At 34.5% G+C, this 23,085-nt stretch overlaps 1 protein-coding gene across 3 annotated transcripts; it reads right to left on the minus strand.

Annotated features, from left to right (window-relative positions):
* Positions 1-1,427: 1,427 nt before the first annotated feature.
* Positions 1,428-21,342, minus strand: LOC121417240. Of its 3 annotated transcripts, none has more exons than XM_041610872.1 (7): positions 20,745-21,342; positions 19,049-19,072; positions 10,922-10,994; positions 5,972-6,085; positions 5,578-5,676; positions 4,639-4,731; positions 1,428-3,122 (listed from the first exon to the last, which is right to left on the minus strand). In XM_041610872.1, exons 2-7 carry the CDS (start codon positions 19,070-19,072, stop codon positions 2,980-2,982), a joined length of 546 nt encoding a protein of 181 aa, XP_041466806.1. In that variant the 5' UTR covers positions 20,745-21,342; the 3' UTR covers positions 1,428-2,979. The 3 variants fall into 3 exon arrangements, with proteins under 3 accessions (XP_041466806.1, XP_041466807.1, XP_041466808.1); XM_041610873.1 differs by lacking the exon at positions 20,745-21,342 and adding an exon at positions 7,880-8,033 and having other exon boundaries at positions 19,049-19,068; XM_041610874.1 differs by lacking the exons at positions 10,922-10,994; positions 19,049-19,072 and adding an exon at positions 7,880-8,033.
* Between the last annotated feature and the right edge of the window lie 1,743 nt (positions 21,343-23,085).

Here is a 23,085-nt window from a genome sequence, read left to right on the forward strand (position 1 = left end):
TAGACATGAAGTGCCATATGTGACATAAGGGGAAGCATTGTATTGATGCTATGAACGATAAGGAGCGCTTCATTTATCTATAATTATGAGCAAATTTTTTTGTATTAATAATTAATAATAAAATAAAAATTAATAATTAATAATTGTTATTTTTATACCAAATGTATATCTTAAACCAAGACAAATGGTTAATTTATGTAACACACTGCATATTATGGCAATGGAAAAACTTGTTGAACCTTTGTTATGAATTGTTAATAAGTTTCCTACTTCATACTTGAACAATAAACACACAAACGTATATTATGTAATGGGTATACAATACTATGAAAAGGAGCAATGCATGTAATAACATCCAGCAAAATTCTTCAACGTTCGTCATGAATTTTGATATTTGTCCTGTTTTGTATAAAAAATAAACACAGCAATCGATATTATGCAGGTAAACTTTGTTTCTCAGTTTTTTAGGTGAATTTTTCGATAAACTAGTACAGCGAGAGAAAGAGAAGGGGGTGGTGCTGACAAGGGAAGGATATGTCATGAATTTCTTCTTCTCGTGTCCAATTCCACAAATACATGAACTACAATGTAGCTGTTACACATCTAGAGCAAGTGAAACATAAGACAAGCATATCAAATAAATGATATCCATTCCAGTACATTTCACTTTACACTTGATCTCCTGAGCAGAAGTCAACTGAATTGAATAAAAAAAAAACATACTCCAGCCATGCTTACACTTACAAAAATGACGTACCTGTGCTATCATGTATATTTTTATGCATATATACACTGATTGTCTGCCAAGTATACCTGCTTTGTCCCCAGCACCAACATCATTAAAAAAAAGAAGTAAACCCCCAAAACATTAGGGGAGGCTTTAGAAGGCATTTGCTCAGGTAGGCAATAAGTCAGATTTAATTTTATACAGCCTGTTTAATAAGGCTGCTGAGAGTTAGGTGAATCAACAATGAAATACTTAATTCCAATTATTTGCAATTAAAGCTGCCTTCACAAACAAACAATCATCTATCTTACTAGACTAATGATTACATCTCCGAGTTTGAACTAGAATCAGCTAGGCATGACATTACTAGCACAACATATATTTGTATTTATATATTGTACAGTGGGTAAAATGCTATAGTTGGAGTGAGGCTGAGAAGCTAAATTTTATCTGAATGCTGGATGCTGAATCTGGTGGCGTAATTTTTTAAAATCAATTGTGCATTTTTTGTGCATAATTAGGAAATGAATTATTCATAATGTGTATTTTATGCATTTGGGGGATATTTTCATAATTTCAGCCTAAACAAGTACAAAATTACATGAAAACTGTGTAATAATGAAGATTAATATTTCCCAAATGTGAAATAAATCAATTCTTATCTATTTTTATGAGTACAGCAGATTTGAATAAAGTATATGTACACAAATATATGCAGCTATAGCCTTTTTAATGACATGCGCATACTAATTCAGTACTGCCGTCCTAAAAGCGCATTCTTGTCTTTTACATTTGGATAAGGGGTACCAAACTCATTAGATGTCAAGAATTATTCAGATCATAAAAATATCAATCTCATTCCACCTGTCGACCTGAAAACCTTTTATTATTCAATTATTTTCAATAGAAAACATACATACATACATTTTCACAAGTGTTTCATTCCTGCACCAAAAGCATTCGTTCTGGTAAATGAGGGACATAGACAATTCATTGGACAATTAAATGTTTTCTATGAAGACAGGTGCAATGCAGTATGGCATGATGGTGCTATGCATTCATAGACATCTATAGATCTTAGTACCCCCTAAAGAAGCGAAAGAGGATAGAAAAGTACGGAATACGTTTTTTTTGTTGCCATGTCTGCTAATTGGCCCATAATACCCCTTAGGTAGGTCTGATCATAGACCTACTAGTAGGTCCATGGTCTGATAAGGACAAATGTGGTATCAAAATCAGGGAGTAAGATTTAAGGGGAGTGAGAGCGATTGCTCTCCCACGCTCCCCTTAAATGCTTTTTGGGGAGTGATTTACAGAGCCCCTTGTAACCCTAATCTTTCTACGTGAAGACAAATTTAGCTCCCCTAAAAATTCTCCTTGAGAGCCTCCAGGAGAGCTATTTATAGCTCCCCTGAAATTTTAAAAATCAGTCCCTGCAAAATGTGTGCAAGACAAGACTGCAAGGGAAAAGGTCATAAAGCGAGAATCTGAAATTGGTAGCGGTCGCGATGCAATCGCCAAAACTATGGAGGAGGGCAGTTAGGGATAAATGATAAGAGCCCCAGGGGGCCTGGTGCTCACCTGATGTCATGCAATTGTCATATGTAATTGCAAATTAGTAATTACCACATGCTTCAATTGAGCAACTTTCAATCCTATGCCTCTAGTAGTATTTTATCAATAAATTTGATTGAGAGATCCTCTGACTTGCCTACCAAATGGTCACCCCTGAACAAACTGTTGCCCTGTGGGCCCTATGTACTCTTAATCCTGCCAGCAAATCTGACATCAACTACCTCTGCCCCTGCAATTGCCTGAATCACATTTCAAAAATATGTTTGCATGCATTATTTTATTTAAAATCCTCATAGCTCGATCATGAGAGGGTACTCCTCCAATGCTCCACCCACTTGATTGTAAGGGACCCTAACACAATTCATCAAAGTACCATAAAATAATTGATAACAAGCATGACCCCACAGCTAATATTTAGATGATTAATCACTATCCGCATGCTCTGTTGCCCATGAGGCGACAGTTTTTGCAGGGACGAGCATCTGTGCAGTTATAAGCCTTCGGCTCAGGTGAGCTCATATAGAAAGACTTCACTAATTGGATTGTTGAAAACACTCAAAAGGGATTTATGAAGACTGTAAGTTTATTTATTCTAAGCACAATCCTGAATCTATCCTAAAAGATGCGTGTTACAGTTACCATAAATGTCCCGATTAACCTGTTAGCCCATCACCTCATTATCTTATCCCAAGTCGTTTGACTCTTTCCTCTGTCAGTCGTTCAGTCTTCCGCACCTCGTTCATGACCTTGGTTGCTATGGTCCTTACATCATGTCTGAAGGCTGGAAATCTCATTTTGAATTTTCTAATTTCTGCTCTTGCTGTTGAAATCAAAGTGACATTGAAGTTATTGCAATTACTATCAATAAAGATAGATATAGCACAGATTACCATAAATTTAAAATAAGTTAACAGGTGAGAAGCACCTGATCTAAAAAACTCCCCGATAATATCAGGGAGATTCAGTGAGGTCTAACTTGATTCTCTCAAGTTGTTAGATGCCCCAACACGTTATAAAAGTATGCATGGTATTTACATGAGAAAAAGAATGATACGAACACCCGTGGAAACCTCTTCTCTGAATGATGCATACGACTTAGCAAAATAGACTACTAGCAGTATGACAAATCCTCAGGGAATACTTTTTGCCCCTTTTTCCGCTTTTCCACTTTTGCTGATCCTTTTTATGTGTAAAAAGTCACATAACAAAAGGAAGCATCTGTACTATATGAGGCATTCATAATTCAGTCTCATTTATCCAGATTAAGAAGACAAAATAACTGGTAACTGCATCTAAAGACTGGGCTTGATAGAATCAAGTGAAAACTCAATTGATCTCCCTGATAATATCAAGGAGATTTTGAAGATTGGCTGTGAGAATATGATTGATATGGGGGGGGGGTAATTTCCGAAAATCGGTGTATCTGGTATTCCCCTTTTTAAATACCGGAGTACTCGGTGAAAAAACAAATACCGCTTCAGACTTCAAAATGACCTATAAGTTGTAATGAGAATATTTACAGAAAAAAAGCCAAAACAGACAAGGTCAGGGGAAACTCAATATTTTTAATGTATTATTATCCTGAATGGTCAGTATGACAGATGGCCCAAAAACATAACAGTGTGGCAGAGGCAAAAAAAAAGACAAGGGTCACATTCAAACTGCATTTGTCTAGTAATTATATTTCAAACCTGAAAATTACATGATCAGTGTTTTCAAACACCTAGTAGTTTGTCAATGTTTGTGTAGATCATATGTGACCGCGTATCTCAAAACCAACAAAAAGTTGCACAAACCGATTTTACACAAGGACCAAAAATACAGGACCAAAATATGTCAATTTATTTTTCTACATATTTTCTGAAAGAGCAATTCTTCTTGGATCATAAAACAAACAGGAAATATGTCTTTACTGCAGTTTTTCTAGCACACTTTGTCTTTAGGGGGTAGAGTTCCCTTTTCATTCTTGAAATTCTTTTATACCCTCTTCACTTTCAAACTCTTGATAACTTTTAAAAGGATGATGCTATTGCATCGAAAGTTGAGAATAAGCATAACTAGACTGTTTGTAATCAGTGTGTCAAATTTCAGCTTAATTTAATATTACCTTCACAGTGATTGCTGTGGAGATTTGTATTCTGCTTTTTGTCCCATGCACCGCACGGAGCGCCCCTGGTTGAGATTTTGCATTTGAATAGACCCCAAACTTCAAAGCCCCTTTTCTAAGTAAATATTTTTTTTAGAATGGGTACTTTCTTTTCGTTATTTTGATGGGTATGATGGTTGTTTTGAGATGCAGGGTCACATATTTAAAATATAGCAGATAGTCAACTTACATGGAAGTTTTGTTTGAGTTGATGTGAAGTATTCTTTGAAGAACTCTTTTAGTTGAGCCGTTTCCCCAGACTCCCATCTCGTGTACCTCCGTTCTAAAATGTTGAGAATAATTATAGACAATGAAGAATATTCATAGACTATTGTTTTTTGGAATATCAAGATAACTTCAAAATAGAAAGCATGGGATTAGTAGTCATGTTTCAGGAGAATGTATATACACACAAACTCTATTTTGGCGAATGGGGAATTATTAATGGTCTTTCACACAATCAGAGACTCGATTACCTCACTCAAGACTTGGTGTGTTTAAGGTGCTACATTCCCGGTAAGTTAATTCCCATTACATCAATTCAATGACAAGAAATAAACTCTGCATGTGAATAATTGCCAGTTAGGGCTCCCAGCATTTCAAAAAGACGATCTGTGATGAAGTCTTAAAAATTCAATAATAGTTATTTCAACCTCATTTCCAGCTATAAATGTTTTCTATATGTTGAAGTTAACTATTAGCAGTACAAAAGACTTGTACTGCAGTCAAAGAGACTACACTATCAAAGGGTCATAGCATTTTATCCTATAAATGTTATTTTGATATTTTTGATATTTTGGGCCAATTATAAATTTCCCTGACATTTCTTTGATGTCAGTCTAGCAGGGACAAAGAAACCTGTTACAGCAAGTTGTACCAAATAAATATATAATCAACAATTTCATAAAAGGACAGAGAGAATCCTGATTAGAAGGACTGGACACTGCAGGGAGACCTGTAATAAACAAGACATACAGAAATTCATACATCCATGTTTATTCATTGCAAATTAAACTGTATTAAAGGTCAATGTCTCTAAAACATATTTTTTCTTTAGCACAAGGAGGAATAAACTAGTAAACAATTAGTTACACTATTGATATACAGGGATTGTTTTAATATGCAGTACCTCTTGATGAATCTTCCTGACGATTGAGGGGTACCAGGGTAGGATTTTTCCTAGGAGGACAAAGAGGTCCAGGGGCTGATACACCACCAGATGATCCAGCTGAAATAAACAATACAGAAACAGAAAGTTATATTTTCACATTGCAGGTAATTCACTTAATGCCATTTATAACAGATTCTGACTGAGACTTATAAATCATAAAAACATATTTATTCCAAGAAAATGTAAAAAACAAACTTAGGTATATTATGATGACGATGTTAGAATATCAATTGCTAGTACCTTTATACTTCTCATACCAAAATGAAATTTACTGAATGTGCAGGAGGTTCTAAAAAGTGAATATTTTAAGATGATTATGTCTAATTGAAGTGAAAAAAAAAACATATAGTACCTCCATCATTACATCGTGATGAATTTTGAGGATCAAGGCGTTCCTTAGTGGGAGTCTGTGGGACTCTAGGAGGAGAAAGAGGTCCAAGGGTTGGTACACCAACAGATGATCCGGCTGAAATGACCAATACAGAAATACAGAGCTACAAATGAGACATAACAATCATATAGACAGATTTTTCTAGGATTTTTCTAGTAATAGGATGAGGATGGCAGAATATTAACCCTAATCCTATTGGGATATTTCAATCACTTCAGTCCATCGTTGATCGCGCAAGCGCGCCGAAATTTGGCATGATCAGTGATACTTGGTTACCCTTATGTCCAAGTTTTATGAACTAGGTCCATATACTTCCAAGTTATGATGAAATTTAAAAAAAAATTGTGCATATTCTAAGTTCGTTGACCCTAAATGACCTATGACCTTGATCACGTGACCTGGAAACTCACGCAGGATGATCAGTGATACTTGGTTACCCTTATGTCCAAGTTTCATGAACTAGGTCTATATACTTCTGAAGTTATGATGACATTTCAAAAACTTAACCTTGGTTAAGATTTCAATGCTGATTTCCCAAACATGGCCAATGTTCATTGACCCTAGATGACCTTTGACCTTTATCATGTGACATGAAAATAATGCAGAATGATCAGTAATAGTTGGTTACCCTTATGTCCAAGTTTCATGAACTAGGTCCATATACTTCCTAAGTTATAATGACATTTCAAAACCTTAACCTTGGTTAAGATTTCATTGTTGACGCCGTCGCCGCCGCCGCCGTCGGAAAAGCGGCGCCTATAGTCTCGCTCTGCTATGCAGGCGAGACAATATACAGATCTATTTTATATGTAGCAAAATACCTTGGTGTTTATGTGACTGTGATTATAGTCAGGATATAAATTGAATGGAGTGCAGTTGGAAGCACAAGCAACCCTTCAAAGTATTCCTAATATTGATTTTGGATGAGATGCTGTTTTATTTTTGTTTGCATTTCTTTTCATTTTGATGTCCCCTTGTATTACAAAAAATATATAAGCATTATTGAACAAAAATGTATATTTGCATATTTCGCTAGCGACAAAAAAAATGTGCACTTGCACCATAGCGCTGTGTATGCACTAACATCAACATGCGTGTACTATGAATGGCCTCCCACCTATACGCGAATGCGCTGTTTTCGTCTTTCGCTGTGTGTATGCACTAACATCAACGTGCATGTACTATTGATGGCCTTCCGCCTTCCCTACGAATGCGCTGTTTTCGTGTAGCTTGCAAGGGTAAATTTTGGTGGTTTTTCCGACGCAAGAATACTAGCTAACTTCAGTGCGAAGTATATATGTTTTTCTAGCTATGGACAATTATGCCTGAGCTGAGAACTGAAGTTTACCGCTTTTCTGAAGCGCGCATTTCCGACTTTCGGATCTCGATCCGGGAAGGAAAAAAAACGTGGAAAATGTAGATTGGTGTTTGAGGGAAAAAATTGGAATTCCGCGTAAAATCGAAGATTTCACAGCCCATAACCCAATAAAAAAGATAAAATTCACATAGCATAAATGATGTAGGAGGTTACAATTTATAATTTACATTTTGAAAACCTTATTTTTTACAATTTTGGGGGAAAAATTAGCTAATTAGCATATAAAAGGTCCAAGATTGTAAAACGTCAAATTTTTGGATAGCTTAGTAGCTCGGCATTCCACAAATATATGGTTTATTAGGGTTTTGAACATCATAAGTGATTGTTTTGGGCCATGCTTCCACCCCCTCCATTTTGGCAATTAATACCATACTTGGTACCTTAAGCTTTTAACTCATGTGAGCTACAATGTGATAGTGAGAACTGAGCAAAACATGTGGGATAATATATTACTTCCGGATATGTAAGATTGGGTCTGCTATGAAACCTACCATAGTTTCTTTCCTTTCCAGGTGAATTCATATCTGAAGACACTTTCTATTTGTTCTTCCCTTCTTTCAAGTTCTTCTTCTGTAATCAGATGCCCTTCATATTCAGCTATAAATTCACCTCTTGTAATATCCCTTGTAGCAACTACACCACGACCTGATGATGAGAAATGTTAATTCCAAAAGATTAAATATGACTTTATTAATAAGAGTTTGATGCCTTTTGATCGATTTATAGGCAAGCATTAAGATAATGGGGATGGGCGCAGGTAAGATTCCTGAAGTGGGTCATTCCATGCCAATTCACCCAATAAAAGTGCCATTTTGGACCTTACCCTCTCAGAATTTGTTCAAATTCGACACACATAAAATTTAACATTTGCTTTCCATGAAACAAAAAAAAATTAGTGTAAACGGCCCATCGGTTTTTGAGCCCTGGCCCGCCCTTTTTGTTTTGTTTTGGCAAAAAGGGGAGTGACCTTCAACTTTCAACAGCACATTGCGCCTGAACCGGTTGACCAATTTTTATTTTAAATGATATTTACAAATTTACTGTTGGCCCTACATATTGATATTGGTGTTGGTAATGTGTGTACAAGTCTCAATGATACATGAATACTTTCAAACTAAAGTTACATTACAATCAATCAAAATACTACATATCTCATGTTGATACTACAAAGATCTGTAGGGTATATCTAGTATGGGACAGTAGAGCTGACTAGGAAGCACACTCATTGTTGTTTCCATCAAAACTACAGCTTTCTTGTAAGTTGTATGTAGGCCAATTGCACCCCAATCAAAAGGGCTAAACAAATGTCTATTTTCATAAGCAAATATACATGTAGTCTACATATATTATTCATTTTGTTTAATGTTTCCTGTAATACCTGATAAGTTGAGTTTCCCTTTTTTATTTGATTTCAATGTAATTTTAGTTTGGGAGTATTCATGTATAATGGAGACTTGTACACACATTAACACCAATATCAATATGTGGGGCCAACAGTATATTTGTAAATATCATTTAAAAGAGCTTTTTAGATGAAGAAATAAAATATCATCCTAGATCTTTACATATTATGTTGATATTATATTGACAATTAAGTTACATAAAAATCAAGTTAAAAAATTATTCGGCCGGGGGTCAAAATCAAGGTCAAAGCAAAGGTCAAGGGGTAATTTAAAGTGCTATGACCTGAATCTGAATCTGTGAAGTTCCTGGTCCTGATCATCAAGTGGATATTGATGACCAATAAGAACGTTAGCGATCGAGAGAGCTCAATATTTTTAGTACATTTTGGAGTTGAGTCCCACCACTTTACAATTGGCTGGAGGGACTATAGTAATTATTCCTTTCATGACAGTATCCCAAATAAACTGTAGAATACTGTCATGAAAGGAATAATTACTATAGTCCCTCCAGCCAATTGTAAAGTGGTGGAACTCAACTCCAAAATGTACTGAAAATATTGAGCTCTCTCGATCGCTAATGTTCTTATTGGTCATCAATATCCACTTGAGGATCAGGACCAGGAACTTCACAGATTCAGGCCATACCACTTTAAATTACTCAAATAATAGTTTTAATACCATTTTTGAATTCCTCTTTGAAATTTGAATTTCCTATTGAATGGTACTAGTTTCATAAAAATTGGTTGACCGGTTCAGGCGCAATGTGCCGTTGAATGTTGAAGGTCACACCCATTTTTAACCAAAACAAAACAAAAAGGGCAGGCCATAGTGCAAAAACCAATGGACCGTTTACATTATTTTTTGGGGGTTCTTGGGATTAAGTAAATGTCAATTTTATGTGTGCCAAATTTGAGCAAATTCTGAGACGGTAAGGAAAACCCATTGGGTGAATCCAGATGGAATGACCCAAATGTATCTTGAGTAGATATGAAGTTACCTACCACTCATTGCTTTTCCAATTTCAATGTAGATTGCTCCAGAAAATTTATCAAAATATTTTTGCTGGAAATTGGAATCCCTCAAGTGTATTGCATAGACTTAGATCTAATTTACATAAACATGAGTTCCAACAACCACAATTCAACAAGGTTTTTATTTTACTTTACTTCTGCTTTTTTTTCCAATTCCAGTATTCCAGTTATTGTTTAGCTTGAGGCTGAGAATGGCTCACTCTGTAGAAATGAGCAAGGACCAAGTCCAAGGTCTACTCAAGCGTAGGTCTTGGCATTTTAAAGTTTTTTACTTTTATGCTTAAAAGTAACTTGATTTGTTTCAATTGGATAACTATGCAAATTTAATGTGAAAATATCCCTGGGTCAATTACCCTTTAGAACATTTATGTTTTGTCACTTATTCTAAATTATCTATCTTCTAGGGTGTAATTGTCGTTCGGGGGGGGGGGGGTTCCTGGGGATATTTGTCCTAGGGGTAATTACCCTTGGTGTAATTGTCTGAGCAATGCAGACGATTATTGTTCCCTTAGAGTAGTCATCCTCTAACCATGAGTTAGCTATTAGAAATCGTCTGAAAGTTCTATCAATGAACTCAACACTTCCTTGTCTAATAATCTTTTCCAGGGTTGTATTGATCTACAAATATGAATATTGAAAACCATCCATCTTCTTATGCCATACAATATATGACCCTCGTTGTTGACAATTGTTGCAATTTTGCTCTGTGGAGTGATGCGATCATTTCGTCATTCGAATTTTGATATAGCGATCTCTGTACCGCAATCCATTCGTAAATCAATGCTCTGTTTTCGATGATTTGAAGTCAACAATCTATTTATTTGTTTTATATAAATAGATTCAACAAATAATTGTGTATTTCAAGAAATTTATTGCTCCAAACATCAGAATCTAAACACAATTGTGAAAACTACACAAATTATTGTGACCCCATCATACATTGAGCTATCCGTAGCTAGACTAGATCTATGTTACGTAGCACCCAAGGCATACAATTCCCTAACTTAAGCCCCCTGAAGATTATTGCTCTTGCACTTTTCTCTGCAAGGAACATACAAATTGTGGAAAATGCTGATGACAGAGCTAAAGAAAATCTAACCTTTTTCCTTGTTCACCCATTTTTGTTGGATCCAGTCTGGGTCCTGGCCACAACTAATGTAGTGCTTCGCTACCTTGTTGCACCCACAAATGTAATAACGCCCACAAATGTAATAACGCCCACAAATGTAATAACACTTTACCCACAAATGTAATAACGCCCACAAATGTAATAACACTTTACCCACAAATGTAATAATTTCACCCACAAATGTAATAATGCACTTTACCCACAAATGTAATAATTTTTGATCGCCCACAAATGTAATAATGACTTTACCCACAAATGTAATAAATTTGAAGGGATTTTTGGCAAATCCGTTCTGAACTAAAATCGTATAGTAATGCGTTCATATAGCACAAAAGTGCAAAGTCTCTTTTCCTGACCCGGTTAATTAACAAATTATGATATAAATCCAAAGTCTTTATTCCAGACCCGGTTGTTTCAAAAATTATAATATAAATCCAAAGTCTTTATTCCAGACCCGGTTGTTTCAAAAATAATAATATGAGCCAAAAGTCTTTATTCCAGACCCGGTTGTTTCAAAAATTATAATATAAATACAAAGTCTTTATTCCAGACCCGATTGTTTAAAAAATAATCATATGAGCCTAAAGTCTTTATTCCAGACCCGATTGTTTTCAAAAATGATAATATAAGTCCAAAGTCTTTTCTCCAGACCCGGTTGTTTCAAAAATTATAATATAAATCCAAAGTCTTTTTCCAGACCCTGTTGTTTCAAAAATTACAATATAAATCCATAGTCTTTATTTCAGACCCGGTTGTTTAAAAATAATAATATAAGTCCAAAGTGTTTATTCCAGACCCGATTGTTTCAAAAATGATAATATAAGTCCAAAGTCTTTTCTCCAGACCCGGTTGTTTCAAAAACTATAACATAAATCCAAAGTCTTTTTCCAGACCCGGTTGTTTCATGTTTCAAAAATTATAATATAAATCCAAAGTCTTTATTCCAGACCCAGTTGTTTCAAAAATAATAATATGAGCCCAAAGTCTTTATTCCAGACCCGGTTATTTCAAAAATTATAATATAAGTACAAAGTCTTTATTCCAGGCCCGGTTGTTTAAAAAATAATCATATGAGCCCAAAGTCTTTATTCCAGACCCGGTTGTTTCAAAAATTATAATATAAGTACAAAGTCTTTATTCCAGACCCGGTTGTTTAAAAAATAATCATATGAGCCTAAAGTCTTTATTCCAGACCCGATTGTTTCAAAAATTATAATATAAGTAAAAAGTCTTTTCACCAGACCCAGTTGTTTCAAAAATTACAATATAAATCCAAAGTCTTTTTCCAGACCCGGTTGTTTAAAAAATAATCATATGAGCCTAAAGTCTTTATTCCAGACCCGCTTGTTTCAAATATTATGATATAAGTCCAAACTAAGATACGATAATGATGTTCCAGTGGAATAAAAATGAGAATCGAGCCTAGTCTTCTCTCCAGACCCAGTTAATTAAAACTGGTGGAATCAAAGTCTTCGTTGTTGTTTTAAATTATACTGAACGTATTGTGAATATACGCGCTATGAGTAAATTGAGAATAAAGCATAGTCTTTTCTCCAGACCCGGTTATTTAAAACTAAAAACTAAAACCCTATAGTAGTGCCTTCAAATAGCACAAAAGTCCAGTCTTTTTCCAGACGCAGTAGTTTCAAAAATTATAATGTAAGTTCAAAGTCTTTTTCCAGACCTAGTTATTTCAAAAATTATAAATATAAGTCCAAACTAAGATACCATAATGATACTCCAGTGGAAAAAAAGAAAATCGAGCTTAGCCTTTTCTCCAAACCTTGTTATTCAAAAATTGTAAATAACAATACAACAACAACAAAAACCAATAGAGACCCCATAATCTTATTAATGCTGGAACATGGACATATAGCGTAGTCTTTCAGCCAGACCCAGTCATTTGTTTTTCAAAATAAGGCTAAGAGTAAAAATATAAATAACTCCAAATCTAATACCAAGCAATCCTTGAACCTAAGAACATGTTTTTAAAAAGAGGTTTAGAATGTTGTCTTTATTCCAGACCTAATCATTACAAAAATTACGAAAAAAAAATCTTCTAACATAAGACCCTATCATATTCTCTTGGAATAACATGAGTTGTAAAACGTACTCTTTCCTCCAGACTAGGTTATCTAAGAAATGAATTAAAAAAGAAAATCAAATCTAAAACCAATTTTTAAAATTTATACCCAGTAAAAAGTATGTTTGTACCCCACACCCAGATTCTTTTGTATAATAATACTAAGACCCCTACAAAACATTGTAATTATGCATTTGCAAAGAAAACGTCAATTTTCCAGACTGGTTATTATTTAAAAATAAAATTGTCTAAAGGAAATACCCAATAATCTAACTACTGTGGAATAACATGGAGATCGATTGTAGACTTTCCTCCAGACACAATTATTTCAAGAATAAAAAAACAATAAAACCCAACCCCCAACAACGAATCTAAGAACCAACAATCCTCCAAATTAAGACCAAGTACAAAAGCACATGTTTAGAGCGTTGTCTCTATTCCAGACCCAGTCATTTACAAATTAATTCAAACAATCTTAAAAAAACACAAGAATTTGTCGTATTCTTATTCCTGTTGAATAACATTATTACTATGCTTAGACCTTCGTCTAGACCCAGCTATTTATAAGATAAACAAATATTGACAAAAAATCAAAGCTAAGACCAATCTTTAAAATTAAACCCAGTTAAAATGCTTGGGTTTAGAGAGTTGTCTTTACCCCACATCCAGTTCTCTTAAAATACAAATTAAGCAAAAGATTAATCTAAAAACTTAGACACAAGCATCTCCCAAACTATAAAACCCTTTGATAAGGCATACCGTAAGTTGGTATACAACTTGTTTTTCTTTGATGGAAGTGAAATAAATAAAACTGAATTGAATTGAATTGAATAACACAAAACGTCAAATTAATAAAAGGTGTAAATATTCAGATCTGAATGGTACGCGCCTTAAAAACCCAAAATAACAACAACAACGTTATTCTACATCAATGATATTGTGGCGTCTTTGTTAATATTGTTTGTCTGTTTTTATCGTTTCTAATAATTTCCTATTTTGAAATAACTGCATGGGTCTAGAGCAAAGACTACACCATATTTAAAGACTGGGCGTTGTGGCGTGCGCCTGTAATCAAAGCTATGTGGGGAAGTTACAAATTGATGCGGAGGTTCGAGGTTCGAGCCCTGGTCACGTCTTTCGGATGGTGACGTTAAAGGTCGGTCCCAGACGTAAATAATCATATCTGATTGAGACACGTCTGACAAAACTCAAACACACACACACCCACACACGTTTGCCCCCTGGAAAGATTAAACCTCAAGATGTTGATGGACCTGAATCCACCGACGGGACAGCCTAACTCCGTAACTCTGGTACGGGTGTGGGAGGGGGCTCTTCTTTCTTTGCCTGTCTCTCTTTCAGTCATTTCAAATCATTTTTTTCCCTATCTTATCACTTCTTGATCACATAGATCCCCTCTCTCTCTCTCTCTCTTTACTTAACGGGTCAATATAACCCCAGAATATATCTTAGGCCACTGAGATTATTGGAATTGTAACTAATAAAAAAAAAACGCTGAATATATTACAAATGGTGCTTGGTACACTGAAAATTTAAAGTACCGAAGAACTTGTTAAAACTGTATCCCCTCTTGCTAGAATGATTTTCTTTTATATAATATCTCATAGATCGTCGATCAACAACCTTATCGTTTACGGAAAGTAATCCCCATATTGTGTGCTGATATCTTATTCCTCAGTTTTTTGTTTTATATGTATTTAAAGGTTTTGTGTGTTTTTTCCATAAAAAAGGAATGAATATACAAGAAATAATAATAATAAACAAGTGGAATGCCTCTGACCGTCTCACCTGCATCACGCAATTCAACATAGCAGCAGTCCTGACTTTGAAAACTACTATAACTCGCACAAGGTGTTAAGTGATACTTGGTTACTCTTATTTCCACGTTTTATGAAGTAGACCAATACACTTACAGAGATAGGATGGTAATTCAACAAATACCCCCAATGTGGCCAAAATTCATTGACCTCACATGACCTTTGACCTTGATCATGTGACCTGAAACTTGCACAGGATATTGAGTGATACTTTATTACTCTTATGTCCAAGTTTCAAAAGTCATATCAATAAACTTGCAAAGTTATGATGGTAATTCAACAGATACCCCCATTAAGACCAAAGTTCATTGACCTTTGACCTTGGTCATGTGACCTAAAATGCACACAGGATGTTCAGTGATACTTGATTACTCTTATGTCCAAGTTTTATGAACTAGACCAACATACTTTCGAAGTTATGATGGTAATTCAATAAAAAACCCAATTCGGCCAAAGTTCATTGACCCTAAATGACCTTTGACCTTGACCATGTGACCTGAAACTTGCCCAGGATGTTCAGTGATACTTGATTACTATTATGTCCAAGTTTCATGAATCAGATCCAAAACCTTTTTAAGTTTTGATTGTAATTCATCAGATACCCCCAAATCGGCCAAAGTTCATTGACCCTAAATGACCTTTGACCTTGGTCATGTGACGTAAAACTCATGCAGGATGTTTGGTGATACTTGATTAACCTTATGTCCAAGTTTAATGAACTAGGTCTATATATTTCTTAAGTTATGATGATATTTCAAAATCTTAACCTCAGGTTAAGATTTTGATGTTGATTCCCCCAACATGGTCTAAGTTCATTGACCCTAAATGACCTTTGACCTTGATCATGTGACGTGAAACTCTGATAGGATATTAAGTAATACTTGATTAACCTTTTAGCCAAGTTTCATGAACTAGGTCTATATACTTTCCAAGTTATGATGTCATTTCAAAAACTTAACCTTAGGTTAAGATTTGATGTTGACGCCGCCGTCGCCGTCGGAAAAGCAGCGCCTATAGTCTCACTCTGCTATGCAGGTGAGACAAAAAGAAGTAATAAAAATAATACTAAATAAAATTGTTACCCTACTTCTCTTATAGTGGGTCGCAAAAATAGTCAATCATGATTTATTGCCAAATAAAAACATGGAATGGAATGGTTATCCCCTCTTGTTAGAATGTTTTTCTTTTATATAATATATCATAGATCGTCAATCAACAACTTTATCGTTTTCGGGAAGTAATCCCCCTATTGTTTACTGATATCTTATTTCTCATTTTTTTTTCATATGTATTTTAATGTTTTGTTATTTAGGTTTTTTCAAAGAAAAAAAAGAAGGATATACAAGAAATTATTTTTTTAAAGGACAAGTCCACCCCAACAAAAACTTGTTATGAATAAAAAGAGAAAAGTTCAACAAGCATAACACTGAAAATGTCGTCAAAATCGGATGTAAAATAAGAAAATTATGGCATTTTAATGTTTCGCTTCATTTCACAAAACAGTTATATGCACATCTCGGTCGGTATGCAAATGAGGAACTGATGACATCACTCACTCACTATTTCTTTTGTATTTTCTTAAATGAAATATGAAATATTTTTATTTTCTCGTCATTGTCATGTGAAATGAAGTTTCATTTCTCCCTGCAACACGTGGAAATTTATTATTTTAACATTTTGTGCTTTAGGCAAGGAGGTCCTAATCGTCAAATTCGTAAAAATTGAAAATAATGTATAATTCAAACAATGAAAACCAAAAGAAAGAGTGAGTGACATCATCGACTCTCCCATTTGGATGTAGCTGGCTCGTTCATATAACTATTTTGTTAAAAATAAACAAAACTTTGAAATGTCATAACTTTCTTATTTTACATCCGATTTTGATGAAATTTTCAGCATTGTGCTTGTCTGATATTTCTCTATTGATTCAAATCAACATTTTTCTGAAGAGGACTTGACCTTTAATGGTTGCAGGGTCTTTATTTTGTTGTTGTTGTGTTTTTAATCACTTTTATAACTGGGTCTGACAGAAAGACTACGCTACATTTCCATGTAATTCAACATAAATAGGATCGTGGGTCTTTGTTTTTTTTATAATTATTATAATTTTTTAAATAAATGGGTCTGGAAAAAAGACTTTGGACTTATATTACAATTTTTTAATTAACCGGGTCTGGAAAAAAGATTTCGCATTTTTGTGCCATATAAACACATTACTATAAAGTTTCAGCTTTTAGTTACCGGGTCTGGAGCAAAGACTATGCTTGATTTTCAATTTACCATTAGCGTCTGGAGAAAAGACTAAGCTCGATTCTCATTTTTATTCCACTAGAATATCATTAATGTATCTCATTTGGGACTAAAATTATAATTTTTGAAATAACCGGGTCTGGAAAAAAGACTTTGGATTTATATCATGATTTTTTTTTAAACACCCGGGTCTGGAAAAAAGATTTTGGATTCATATCATGATTTTTGAAACAACAGGGTCTGGAATAAAGACTTTGGGCTCATATTATTATTTTTGAAACAACCGGGTCTGGAATAAAGACTTTGGGCTCATATTATTATTTTTGAAACAATCAGGTCTGGAATAAAGACTTTAGGCTCATATGATTATTTTTTAAACAACCGGGTCTGGAATAAAGACTTTGTACTTATATTATAATTTTTGAAACAACCGGGTCTGGAATAAAGACTTTGGGCTCATATTATTTTTTTTAAACAACTGGGTCTGGAATAAAGACTTTGGACTTATATAATCATTTTTGAAACAATCGGGTCTGGAATAAAGACTTTTGGCTCACATAATTATTTCTTTAAACAACCGGGTCTGGAATAAAGACTTTGGACTTATATTATTATTTTTTAAACAACCGGGTCTGGAATAAAGACTTTGGACTTATATTATCATTTTTTAAACAATCGGGTCTAGAATAAAGACTTTTGGATCATATGATTATTTTTTAAACAACCGGGTCTGGAATAAAGACTTTGGACTTATATTATTTTTTTCTAAGCAACCGGGTCTGGAATAAAGACTTTGGGCTCATATTATTATTTTTGAAACAACTGGGTCTGGAATAAAGACTTTGGACTTATATAATCATTTTTGAAACAATCGGGTCTGGAATAAAGACTTTGGACTTATATTATTATTTTTTAAACAACCGGGTCTGGAATAAAGACTTTTGATTTATATTATAATTTTTGAAACAACCGGGTCTGGAGAAAAGACTTTGGACTTATATTATCATTTTTGAAACAATCGGGTCTAGAATAAAGACTTTTGGATCATATGATTATTTTTTAAACAATCGGGTCTGGAATAAAGACTTTTGGCTCACATGATTATTTTTTAAACAACCGGGTCTGGAATAAAGACTTTGGACTTATATTATTATTTTCTAAGCAACCGGGTCTGGAATAAAGACTTTGGGCTCATATTATTATTTTTGAAACAATCGGGTCTGGAATAAAGACTTTGTGCTCATATGATTATTTTTTAAACAACCGGGTCTGGAATAAAGACTTTGGGCTCATATTATCATTTTTGAAACAACCGGGTCTGGAGAAAAGACTTTTGGATCATATGATTATTTTTTAAACAACCGGGTCTGGAATAAAGACTTTGGACTTATATTATTATTTTCTAAACAACCGGGTCTGGAATAAAGTCTTTGGATTTATATTATAATTTTTGAAACAACCGGGTGTGGAATAAAGACTTTGGGCTCATATGATTATTTTTGAAACAACCGGGTCTGGAATAAAGACTTTGGATTTATATTATAATTTTTGAAAAAAACCGGGTTTGGAATAAAGACTTTGGACTTTTATTATAATTTGTTAATTAACCGGGTCAGGAAATGAGACTTTGCACGTTTGTGCTAAATGAACGCATTACTATACGATTTTAGCTTAGAACGGATTTGCCAAAAATCCCTTCAAATTTATTACATTTGTGGGTAAAGTCATTATTACATTTGTGGGCGATCAAAAATTATTACATTTGTGGGTAAAGTGCATTATTACATTTGTGGGTGAAATTATTACATTTGTGGGTAAAGTGTTATTACATTTGTGGGCGTTATTACATTTGTGGGTAAAGTGTTATTACATTTGTGGGCGTTATTACATTTGTGGGCGATTATTACATTTGTGGGTGTAACATACCTCCTCTGGCTTTCTTCTTTTCATCTGCAAAAATGAGAAGTAAATCTATTGATATTACTTAATAGCATTAAGATTATTGATCTACATTAAGTTATTTGACTACCGGTATAGATCTAACATCTAGACTAGATCTAGGGGCCTAACAGTTTAAAAGTAGATCACACTGATAAACAACTGGTTAGATCTTTTATCCCTCTTTGTCCTATTAGTATTACGTTTGACTTCTATTATTTTAAAAATTGTTGTTAAGAAAATTTACTATTTAGTTTAGGTTTATCAGTGTGGTCTATTGTAATTCACTCGGATTAATACTAGTAAATCTAGACTCTAGTAACTTTTTGTCCAGTTATTGGGTGTCCGGACACTCCATTTTAACAGCCATTTGAAAAGGTTTACAATCAAATTCTTCGTTGTTTTTTAGCACAAAATGGGAAACAATATTGTGGAGATCAAATATTGATGATGAAAAGCACAATTCAACGTAGGCCTAGATCTATATATTTTGGCTTAATCCAAAGACAAAAAACAGGGCTTCAATTTTGTTAAGACAAGTGTCCGGACACCCAACCCCCCATCCTAGGACTAGTCTAGGCCCCTAGACAAAGTCTAGATCTAGGCCTATAGTTAGCCTATCTAACTTAGACCTAGAATCTATATTATAAAACTAACTAGTTTATAGCTTGGAGGGCCTGCCGCTTGGAGGAATTTTTTGCACCAATAACGGCCGCGGAGCTACATTTCATTTTCAGATCTAACAGTTAGTCCTAACTGTTGAAGAGAAGTCTCGGCAGCTTCTTCTTCTTCTTCGGTTAGTTTCCTCCAGTCTGGAGAACTGCAAATGGTGCAGAGGAGTTGTTCTACATGATGACAGGATCAGATGGGGGTAGGCCTAGTACACAGAACAGGGTTTACGTTTAGACAGTGACATTCGTACGTTTAACATGTAGATCTAGATCTAAGTCAAATACAAAACTGAGAGAGGAGTTGTGAAAAGAGGACTGAGGAGTTGTGAAAAGCATGCACTCAACACGGCAATGAAGGCTTAGGCTAGCCAAAGAAAATTTCAATGTGTGCTCAACTTTTAAAAAAGAGGAAAAATAAGGCAGACAAAATCAGAAAATACAAATCGTATGGTAAGAGTGCCCAAGTCTGCGCAGTGCCCATGACATGTCTGCGCACTCACTTAAATGCGCAATTTTCATAGAACAAAACATCAAACTGATACCAATTTTCAATCTTGACCGCAGCAATCCATTTTGATACCAAAAACTACAAAAATATTTGATTAAAAATGAGTATCAGCAAGTTTCAATTTGCTACCCTGAAAATTTCAATAATTGTCAAAAAAGAATTGTCCGAAACTTCACTGCATTTGATTTGCGTGCAAAATGAGCTAGTGCGCAGACATGGGCACCAATCATTTTTGCTACACAAAGTGACAAGCCCGTCTGAAAATCGTAGAAAAACATTGTTCTTGTAAATAATTTCTTGAATTTTTTTGTTTCCTTGATCATTAGAATATAGAGAATGGAATGACATTGATGACTCTCAAAATAATATTTTACTTTGTAATAAAATCGAGATCAAATTTTAGGTGCGCAGACTTAGGCACTCCCTTCATATTACAAATCATGACTGATAACATAGTTTTGTGTTAGCCTAGGCCTACCGGTATGCACAGTGGTCACTGACTTACCGTTAAGTTGCTAGAAATATATCCAAAACTTAAAGTTCTTCTTCTTCTTAGTGAGTACAGTCCACCATCTGTCGTACTATTTACAGTTTCAGGAAACTTTCAGGAAACTTTCAAGAAACTTTCCACTCACTGGCGGAAGGCGTCGTGTTCGGTCGGCTGCACTGGTTTTAGGCGCGACGCAGCTCCTCGACCTCATCACCTGCACCGGCCGCGCCGCGCCGGGGCAGCCGGGCCAGGCCGGCCGCCTATGCAGCGCCCATAGGACGTGCTAGGCGCTGCCGAGGCCTGCGCGCGCGGTAATTTGTGCTTTTCGCTGTTCTCGTGCACACTACATGTTCACGTTGCAAACGCTTATCATTGTAACAGCGAAATCTTCGTAGAAGATATAAAAGTAAAATATATAGAGATTTTCGAAAAAGGAGGGGCACTATTAGGATTAAAAGCATTCATGTTTTGTACAGTTTATATATTGTGGTGTAGTTTTGGGATAACGTAGGTGGTGGATTGAGTTACATTTTCATTGACAGATAATGTTGATATATACCCCATTTTACAAAGATTGTCAGCATATACATCAATTCGCCTTAACAACCAGTTTTCCTCCATACGGTATATACACACAGTTTTGTGCATGATTGTAATAGTCCAGTAGACGGTCTCATAGGCCATGTACAAGACCTGGAAAAGTTGTTAAGTACAAGGTTTTTTTGTTGATTCGTGTTCTAGATGGGAATTGAAGTAAATTCAGCTTGGTTGCCACCTTGGCAACCTTGAGCAATTTTCTTAATTAGCCTAATTAGCATAATCATCTAATTAGCATATGTACGATATGTAATATACTAGTTCTCTTAAACCAGAAAGACTAAAAACATAAACAATATCATTTTTCTAAGAGGTCCTGTGACGTTGAATCGATGCATAATAATATTTTAAGTATCTAAGTTATGCAATTATCGTAATCAGCCTAATTAGCATAATGAGCTAATTAGCATAAGTGTAATACACTGTATATATGTATTTGTGGATGTCTATCCAGAAAATTCCCAATACGTAAATAATACAACCCTTTTATGGTTTTCTATAGCGAGGAATTCATTTATGACATTATTTTTCCATTTTAACCAATGTAATCGCTGTAATTAGCATAATTAGCAAAATGCACTAATTAACATATATGTGTGTAATATATATTAAATACATATTTCTTTTCACATTTCATATCGAGAATGCCCGAAAAATGAATAATACAACTATCCTGTGGTTTTCTATGGCGAGGAATTCATTTATGACATTATTTTTCCATTTTAACCAATGCATTCGTTGTAATTAGCATAATTAGCATAATCAACCTAATGCACTAATTAACATATACATATAGATTTATTTGACATCGTACTACAACAGCCTGAAAACATAAATAATACAGCTATCCTATGGTATTATTCTATGAGGAATTATTTTGTGAAATTATTTTTCCCGTTTAACAAATGTTGTTTTTAATTAGCGTAATTAGCATAATGCGCTAATTAACTTATGAGCAATATTTTACATATGAATGTGTATTCCTTTGCATCAAGAATGCCCCAAAACATGAATAGTACAGCTATCCGATGATTTCCTATGACTAGGAATTCACTGATGACATTATTTTTACCTTTTACCAATGTAATTTTCGTAATTAGCATAATGCGCTAATTAACATATATGTGCAGTATATATATTTATATATATTCCTTTGTCATTTTATATTGAGAAAGCCTGAAAACAAACAATTACAGCTGTCCAATGGTTTTCTATGATGAAGAATTCTTTTGTGACATTATTTTCCCAGTTCAACAAATGTTATTGTGTAATTAATGCAATTAGTATACTGCGCTAATTAACATAATGAACAATTACATATATATATATATATTCCTTTGTCCTTTTATCTTTACAAAATGCCCGAAAACATGAATAATACAGCTATTTCATAGTTTTCTATGACAAGGAATTCATTTATGATATCGTATTTCACTTTAAACAATGTTAATGGTGTAATTAGCTTAATTGGCATAATGAGCTAAGTGGAACGCCTCTGGCAGTCTAGCCTGCATTACGCGATTTTATATAGCAGCAGTTTTGACTTTGAAAACAGCTATTGCATAAAATATTCGCGTAAGAACAATTCATATGATGTCCATTGATCCAAAATGGTCTTAGACCATGATCAAATGACCTAACATGTGTGCAAAACAATCCTTCATCCCTGATTACCCATATGTTTATGTTTCATGAACTAGATCCATAAACTTTTTAAGATATGATGCCAAGTTAAAAAATACCCCTAACATGGCAGCCG

This window comes from Lytechinus variegatus, chromosome 6, assembly GCF_018143015.1.
Source record: "Lytechinus variegatus isolate NC3 chromosome 6, Lvar_3.0, whole genome shotgun sequence".
Taxonomy (NCBI): domain Eukaryota; kingdom Metazoa; phylum Echinodermata; class Echinoidea; order Temnopleuroida; family Toxopneustidae; genus Lytechinus; species Lytechinus variegatus.

What these genes read in the sequence shown, in the direction of transcription:
- LOC121417240 (XM_041610872.1), bottom strand. Translation starts at nt 19,072, where the DNA reads ATGAAAAGAAGAAAGCCAGAGGAG. An exon ending in TCAGGAAGATTCATCAAGAG is followed by an intron (nt 4,732 to 5,577) that starts GTACTGCATATT and finishes TCAACATTTTAG; the next exon opens with AACGGAGGTACACGAGATGG. An exon ending in AACTCAAACAAAACTTCCAT is followed by an intron (nt 3,123 to 4,638) that starts GTAAGTTGACTA and finishes TGATTTCAACAG; the next exon opens with CAAGAGCAGAAATTAGAAAA.